The sequence below is a fragment of the Piliocolobus tephrosceles genome, chromosome 3, assembly GCF_002776525.5.
Source record: "Piliocolobus tephrosceles isolate RC106 chromosome 3, ASM277652v3, whole genome shotgun sequence".
NCBI classification, from domain to species: Eukaryota; Metazoa; Chordata; class Mammalia; order Primates; family Cercopithecidae; genus Piliocolobus; species Piliocolobus tephrosceles.
In genome coordinates this window covers 6,595,852-6,604,437 of record NC_045436.1, presented here as the reverse complement: position 1 = coordinate 6,604,437, position 8,586 = coordinate 6,595,852, and the positions used below count along the sequence as shown (strand labels likewise).

Below are 8,586 nucleotides of genomic sequence, written 5' to 3'. Positions count from 1 at the left end.
GCCAAGGTGGGCGGATCACCTGAGGTCAGGAGTTTGAGACCAGCCTGACCAACATGGAGAAACCCTGTCTCTACTAAAAATACAAAAAGGTAGCTGGGCATGGTAGCGCATACCTGTAATCTTAGCTACCCGGGAGACTGAGGCAGGAGAATCACTTGAACCCGGGAGGCAGAGGTTGCAGTGAGCCAAGATTGTGCCATTGCACTCCAGCCTGGGCAACAAGAGTGAACTCTGTCTCAATAAATAAATAAATAAATAAATAATTAAAAAATAAAGACTAGGAATACCCATTTTGAAGAATTGTTGTTAGGGCTAAATGAGATAACATATGAAACAACCTTGCATAAATCTTGGAACATAATAGACAACTAATAAAATTCGTTTCGTTCCTTTCTGAAATAATTAATATGTCACAAAATGATCTTCAAAATATTGAGTAACTTGTCTAATAAACAATAATATAAGTTGCCAGACACCTAAAAGGGCTCATGGCAGGAAGAAAAGGGGAGTGAGGCTAGGCTGGAGCCTCCAGATGTTGCGCAGTCTATTTTTTTGTCTTTAGGTAAAGTGATTTTAGGAAGAGATGATTCTCCCCATTGTGACTCGTTCTTTTGTTTTGTTTTTGAGACAGTCTCACTCTGTCACCCAGGCTGGAGTGTAGTGGTGTAATCTTGGCTCACTGCAACCTTCACCTCCCAGGTTCAAGCAGTTATCCTGCCTCAGCCTCCCGAGTAGCTGGGATTACAGATGCCCACCACCATGCCTGGCTAATTTTTGTAATTTTAGTAGCGATGGGTTTTCACCATGTTGACCAGGCTGGTCTTGAACTCCTGACCTCAAGTGAACTGCCTGTCTTGGCATCCCAAAATGCTGGGATTACAGGTATTAGCCACTGCACCTGGCCGATTGTGACCTGTTCTAATATCTGTTTATTTTCTAGAAAGTCTATGTGATATGACTTCTTTCTTTTTTTGTTTTTGTTTTTGAGATGAAGTCTCGCTCTTGTCCCCAGGCTGGAGTGCAATAGCCCGATTTTGGCTCACTGCAACCTCCACCTCCTGGGTTCAAGCGATTCTTCTGCCTCAGCCTCCTGAGTAGCTGGGATTACAGGCGTGTGCCACTATGCCTGGCTAAATTTTGTATTTTTAGTAGAGACGGGGTTTCCCCAAGTTGGCCAGGCTGGTCTCGAACTCCCAACCTCAGGTGATCCGCCCACCTTGGCCTCCCAAAGTGCTGGGATTACGGGCATGAGCCACCGCACCTGCCCTTCTAATATGACTTCTTTCTAATAATTTAAGGTACTTTCCTCACACACAGGGAACTAATCTCATTATTATTTTCCAAAGTGGTTTGTGTAATTTTTCTTAAAAGCTATTTTTTTTTTTCTTGTTGCCTCTATCCACTATTTTCTACTATTCTCCTTTGTCTGTTTCTTTTTGTTGCTAGTTTCCCTATCTAGTGATAGATAGAAGTTGTTGGCCAGGTCTGGTGGCTCATGCCTGTAATCCCAGCACTTTGAGAGGCTGAGGGAGGTGGATTGCCTGAGATCAGGAGTTTAAGACCAGTCAGGCCAACATGGTGAAACCCCATCTCCACTAAAAATACAAAAAAATTAGCCGGGCGTAGTGGCGGGCGCCTGTAATCCCAGCTACTGGAAAGGCTGAGGTAGGGGAATTGCTTGAACCAGGGAGATGGAGGTTGCAGTGAGCCGAGATGACGCTACTGCACTCCGGCCTGGTTGACAGAGCGAGACTCAGTCTCAAAAAAAAAAAAAGAAAGAAAGAACAAAAAAGTTGTTTTGAGGGGACTAATTGACATCATTATAAATGAAGATTCTTTTAGGACTGTGGAAAGATTTCTAGTGCTTTATCCTTGCTTTAAAATTCAAGTTGTGAAACACATCTTACTCCTCTCTGTTCTCTTAGAGCAATTCAGTAATGTTCCTGTGAGCAGATTCTGTAGTAATCATAAGCAGTTGACAGTATGAGCTCTGCTTTGTGTTAGCTAAACAATGAGAACAACAGATGCTACAAAGTAAAAATAACTGTTAAGACCTTTAATGTTTGTGCTAAACTATACATTTGGGATGCTCTGAATTGTGGCAAGAGTTTTAGTAACCTGAAATGTTTTTTTCAAGTGCTTATTCATTTAGTGCAATTAGTACAAACTCAGTTTTTTTTGGAGTTGTACTTGTACTCACACGGTATTCACCATCATGTAATTGTGAAGTAAACAAATAAATCACTGTATGGCATCTCATATCATAGGACACGTATTTGAGTTGACAATAAATATTAAATGAGTGTGAAAGAATGATATAATGCCGGCAAGGAGAGGAAATACCATGCAGAGTTAAATTTTGCATATAAACATTGGCGAAGTGCTGCAGTAAATTACCGTTTTCTTCATAATATGAAATTCCTTTGCACAGTGCAAAGGAAGACCTTTTTAAGCAAACAGTAATTTCTGGAATTCAGCATAAAGACTCTAGTTAATTTCAGGATTTTGTTGTTGTTGTTGCTTGTTGTTGCTCCTTTGCAGGGAACCAACCAAAAACAAACTCCATCCATTTTTACTTACTTAACTCAAAGAAAGCTTGAATGTGTAAGACATTCCTTATGTACAACAAGAAGAAGAAATTTAAAAGTTAATTAACATTTCAGTTCACTGTATTTGTTTTAATTTATATTGTTTGTAATTTTGGAATACATCTGTTAGTTCTTTTTGCTTTGTGTTAAACTTCTTAGTACATCATAGTAATATTTTCTTTTTATCAGGATAGCACCACAATTGGGTCCTTAATTTGTTTGGAACCTAATAATGTTGTCTATTTATATTTTATAATTTGCATAAGAATTCAGTCCTAAAATTTTAATATTTGCAAATATCTATGTAATGGTTTTACTTATTGATAGAATGCAGAGAAAATATATATGTTTATCCATATATAGAAAATAAAGTATTAAATTGATATTTGAAGGAACTCTGCAAAGAAATTTTTGTATTAAAAATTTTAGGAGTGGAATCTTCTGAATTTTTCAGAGTTCACAATTACATGTATACCTACAGATGTAATTGTAGTCTTAGAACAGTGATAATTAAATGCTTATCTGCTAACCAGTTAGTGGAACAAACTGGATTATTTCCAATTATAATCAAGTTACTACTAACTTGTAATGTGAGAGCACATGCTCTCAAGCTTTTATAACTTCTTATTCTTAAAGTAATAAGTATATTCCTGCCATACTCATGCTTAAGCACATCGAATTGGTGCCTGGGTAATACTGGTCTAACATTTCTCTTTTGTCACTTAAACTTATCATTCTCATGTTTCCTCCTTTTTCATTTCTTTAAGATGCATGTGCCTTTTAGACAGCATTGATAATGGAGTTAGTGAAAGAGAATCATCAAACAATGATATAGAGGGTGACCTGGCACAGGAGCTCTATCTAGTTGCTTTATTGAGGTAGTCAAAGAGACCATTTATGTAGACAAGGAGGTGTCCTAGGGTATAGGGATTTTTGATATGGTATCTCACTCTTTGTCAAAAGAAAAATCAGTTTTCTGGGGCAGTTTTGATACAAGACAGAATTTGAGCACAATTCTAAGAATAAATTGTTTTGCATTTGAACTCAGATTGAGTTCAAATATACTCCATGTTTACAAAGTGAATGTGGCAAGTTGCCACATTTGAGCATATTGCTTAATGTGTTTGAGATTCATTTTACTCATCTAACATATATTGAAGCTTACCATTTCTCGGGTGTTATACTGTTTAGTTCTCATCTAAACTTAATCTTTCCTCCTATTCCCTTAAAAAAAATACATTAGGAAACTAGGGCTTTTAAGGCTAATAACTTGCTCTAGGTTGTATAGTGAGTAAGTGGCAGAATAAAGATTTGAGCCCAGATCTCTTTGATACCAAATTTCAAGCTCTTGACTTCTAAGCCCGTGGTTCCCACACTTTAGTGTGGAGCAGAAGTACCTGGAAAGCATACATTGCTGGGACCTAGAGTTTCTGATTCTACAATAGGGCTCAAGAATTTGTATTTCTATTATTTTTTAAAAATCATTTTAGTTTTTTTTAGAGACAGGGTCTTGCTCTGTTGCCTAAGCTGGAATTCAGTGATCATGGCTCACTGCAGCCTTGAACTCCTGGGCTCAAGTGATGCTCCCACTTTGGCTTCCCAGAGCGTGGAGATTACAGGCATGAGCCACCATGCCTGGCTAATTTTTTATTTTTTGTAGAGACAGGGTCTCACTGTGTTGCCCAGGCTGGTCTTGAACTCCTGGTCTCACCCATCCTCCTGCCTCAGCCTCCCATAGTGTTGGAATTACAAGTGTGAGCCACGGTGCCCAACTAGAATTTGTGTTTGTAACAAGGTCCCAGATGTTGACGCTGCTGGTTCTGGGAGCTGTATTCTGAGAACCACAGTTCTATGCTGTGCTGCCTGACTTGATTCCTCTGAGGGATAAATGAGAGCTCACATGTGCTTGTGTTAATAATCACCGACACTTTGACTGCTTATAACGTCCTGGATGCTCTTCCAAGTTAATTCCTTTTTATCCTGAGTTTAATTTTAGGAGCTAGTTAAATTGCAGGGAGAGTATGTGAGGATGTAATCACCACTTAAAAGAAAAGGAAACTGAGGTAGGAAGAGGTGCCCGGTAAGTGGTCTCACAGTGAGTCAGTGGTAGAGCGGGTTCTCCTCATTATTGCTTCTGTCTGCTGAGCTGATGTGGAAGGCCAGTGTTGTCTTTGGAGCTATCTCAAGAAGGAGAGATTTAATGCTATTGGAAGGTTGAGAGGAAAATAGATCCTTCCTTTCGTCCATTGCTGTTTTGTGTCCTTGGATGACTATTGCAGAGTAGGCCTGGCAAAAAGAATTTTCCTCCTTTTTGTATCATTCTTCAGCATTCTGAAGGGTGGATGATGTACTTTGTTATTCTGATGAATGATATAATTCTGAAAATGACCTATATTTCAGTTGAACATGAGATCTTTGATAGTCGTTAGCATGGATAAAAGGGATTCCAGGAGATTTTGTATGTAAGAACCATGCTAGTGGTGCCAGTGCATTAAGTTAGAAAATGTGTTGACTGATGGTGGCCACACTCCAGCAAGGCATCTGTGGTGTTAACCTGCCCATGGCTGCTCCAGTAGCCAGGGAAAATCTCAAAAGCAAAATGCAAGAGAGTGAGAAAAAAAAATCTATTGTAATTAAGTCTGAAACCTGTACCCTGCTTAGGAAACTGTGTAGTTTCTTCATTAGTTTTAAAGAGAAAAACTCCTACAGAGAAAGTGTCTTAAGGAAAAAATGGTCTTGAGAGAGTATAAAGCAATTTCAAAAGGTGAGATCACATTGATATACGAATGAATACTTTATGTGTTTGGTTCGGTTCCAAATTTTGTTGAGTGACTGTTATGTACAAGATACTTACAAAAAAAATTGTCCTTCCTCTCAAGGAGAACTTATAGTAGACCTCACAGTTGAGTGTTTAGTTAGTTTATGTATGAACATCCAGTCTGAAACTGATGTAACCTGATGCGGATCTTGTCTCGAAACTACTGATAGTATTTTCATGATACCAGTATTTGAATCCTGGGACACGATTTTCTTTTTAATGGGGTATCTGTTTCACTGCAGAGCTAGAGCTAGATCCCAGGCTTCCTCACCCTCACCTTGGCGTTCTCCCTGATTTAGGATGTCTTTATTTATTGTATATATTTATCTCCAAATATTAAGCAGTGAACTTTCAAAAGGGTACTGTGACTTGTCCTACTTTTTTGGATATACACATCTGTATTTTATCCTTGTTTTTTTTTTCTTCAAGATTTTAAAGGCAACCTAGACACTTGTGGTTAGGGTGCTGAATTTTGACATATGCGGTTTGACGGAAAGAATCACTGGTGTGTCTGTTCTGGTTTGTTGTAGGTTAACGAAGCCCTTGTCATTTGCTGATTGTGTTGGGGATGAGCTGCCGTGGGGATGGGAAGCAGGGTTTGACCCTCAGATTGGTGTCTACTACATCGATCACATCAACAGTAAGTTTTCCTTTTTTATAAAAGCAAATGTATCAGAAAAGTAATCCCCCAAAACCTACAAGCACACAAAAGGATAAACATGTTACAAAGTGAATTTCCAAAACCCCATTTTCTTAGTGGCTAACATTTAACTGAAATGCCTCTCTTGGTATTTGGGGCATGTACATAGAGTTGTCCTTATGGGGACGGAGAGGGAGAAAGGGTGTGCCTGCCTGCTTGCCTACCTGCTGGGGAATGAGGATTCTCCTTCAGCACAAGTCTGGGAACCTGTGGGGATCAGAGCCACTGGGCTCCTCTTTCCATAGCCACTGCACCTTCTGACAGGGCTGCTCCTTTCCGTGTGCTTTTTGCCACAGAAAGACTTGGGCCTTGGCACAGTGTGGTTTGTAGGCTGAGATTGGGGAGGGGTTGGCCCTCATCAGTGGCTCTGGAAGGCATAGCATAGCTGGGAAAGGTCCTGAACCTCTTCCTTTTCTGTTTCCTGATTTCTTTGTCGTTGGAAGGGAAAAACCTCTCATTTTAACAGCTTTTAAATCTCTCACATCTCTGACCTGGTAAGTCTAGCACAGAGGATTACCGTGACCGTGAATGACTTTCAAAAACACATACTTTGAAATATTTTTATATATTTGTATATGTTTGTGTGTGTGTTAATATGAATATCTAGCTCTCTATCTACTCCTTTAAAAATTTATTCAGATGGTAGCATATAATACTGATTCATTTTGCTTATTCACTTAAAAATAATTATTTTATTTTTATAGATTTTGGGGAATATATAGTGAATTTATTCCTCATTGTCTTCTTTCTTTTAGTTCTATTCTTATATTTAAAATTTGTATATGCAGTACTCTGTAGTGTCTTTAGGAACAGTATCACTGTAGCAAAGTGTTTCATTTGATACTCACTCATTAGTGATGGCTTGCAGCTGCCCTTGTGTAGGTAGATGATATATTTCTCAGGAGGCCAAAAAGCCTGTATTGTTAGCTGCAAGGCACCATCTTCCAGGCGGGTGAGGTGGAGGGCGGAAAAGAGCAGAAGCACTCTGATGTCTGGTGAGCACATACGGTTCGTGATCTGTTTCAGCAGAACACCTGTCATACACAGTTTGGGAACCAGCTTTCATATATACTGTACATTATTAGTTCAACATAATACAAATAATAGTTTCTACAAGTTGTTGCCTCAGCCTCTTTTATATGACCGGAAGAAATGTGACTTTTTTGTAGAGATACTCTTTCTCTCTCCCTGAAAGTTTCTAAAAGTTTCTATGTAGAATTAATGATTGTGTTTTTAAGTTAGCTTTTAATTTTGTGTTTTCTAATAAATGTTTATTGATATACTGTATTAGTATATACCAGGTTTTATTGTGTATCAGTCACTGACAACCAAATGTCATCTGTAAGGGTGAAATGAACTAATTTTGGTAAAATTAAGTTCATTTTAAGCACTGTGTGTCACCCTTATGTCATTGCAAATAAACAAGTCAGTGAAATATCTGAAATGTATTAACTATTTAACTCTCACTTTTATGCTTATTTTAGATGAATAATTGTGTAGCTTTCTTTCCTTAAAGTAGTATTTGGGAAACCAGAAACCAACCTCGCCATCCTAGGTCAACAAAAATAAGCTCTCTTGGTACCATAAAGAGAAAAGGAATCCTCTCAGCCTCCTTCTCAACACCTACAAACTCTTCGGTACCTAAACCCACCTTCAGGGCTTCCTCCTCTTTCTCAGTGAAAGAGGCATTCCTCTGGACACCTCCACCCCTACAGATACCTCTTAATAACTTTCCTATTCCATCCTTCTCTCCTGTTTGGTATCTTTATTAGTTATTTCCTGATTTTAAAATGTTCTCCTACCATTTCTATTAATAAATGATTCTTTTGTCTTAATATATAAACACTGGAAATTCTCAAAACGAAACCAAAACTGCAAAAGAAATACAAACAGATGGCATTAAACTCCCTCTCCTCACCCTCTCAAAACCGTCCTTCAACCAGAATCCATCGCCATCTGTGGTTGCCTCCTCTTCCCTTCACAGCCAGACTTGCTGAAAGCTGTAGTCTGCAAGAACTCCGCTTCCTCCGTTGTTCTCCATCATCTCGTCAAACCTGTTCTTGCTGAGGGCACCTGAGACCCCACGATGTAGTTTGGATATTCGTCCCATCTAAATCTCATGTTGAAATGTAATCTCCAGTGCTGGAGATAGGATCTGACCGGAGGTGATTGGATCATGGGAGTGGATTTCTCATGATGGTTTAGCGTCATCCCCTTGGTGCTGTCTTTGCTGTAATGAGTTCTCACAAGATCTGGATGTTTGAGGTGTGAAGCCTCTTCCACTTGTTCTCTTGCTTCCTCTCTCACCACATAATGTACCAGCTCCTGCTTTGCCTTCCACCGTGAGTAAAAGCTCCCTGAGGCCTCCCCAGGAGCCCAGCAGATGTTCGGGCCGTGCTTGTACATCCTGCAGAACTGTGAGGCAATTAAGCCTCTTTTCTTTTCTTTTCTTTTCTTTTCTTTTCTTTTCTTTTCTTTTC

At 39.2% G+C, this 8,586-nt stretch overlaps 1 protein-coding gene across 1 annotated transcript in view; it reads left to right on the top strand.

The window, feature by feature from the left end:
- The window catches only part of WWC2 (WW and C2 domain containing 2), a 209,906-nt gene that overhangs the window by 90,536 nt on the left and 110,784 nt on the right, over positions 1–8,586 (top strand). Inside the window, exon 2 of the mRNA XM_023221024.3 lies at positions 5,937–6,046. Coding sequence (XP_023076792.1) covers positions 5,937–6,046 — 110 coding nt within the window. The remainder of the gene's footprint in view (positions 1–5,936; positions 6,047–8,586) is intronic.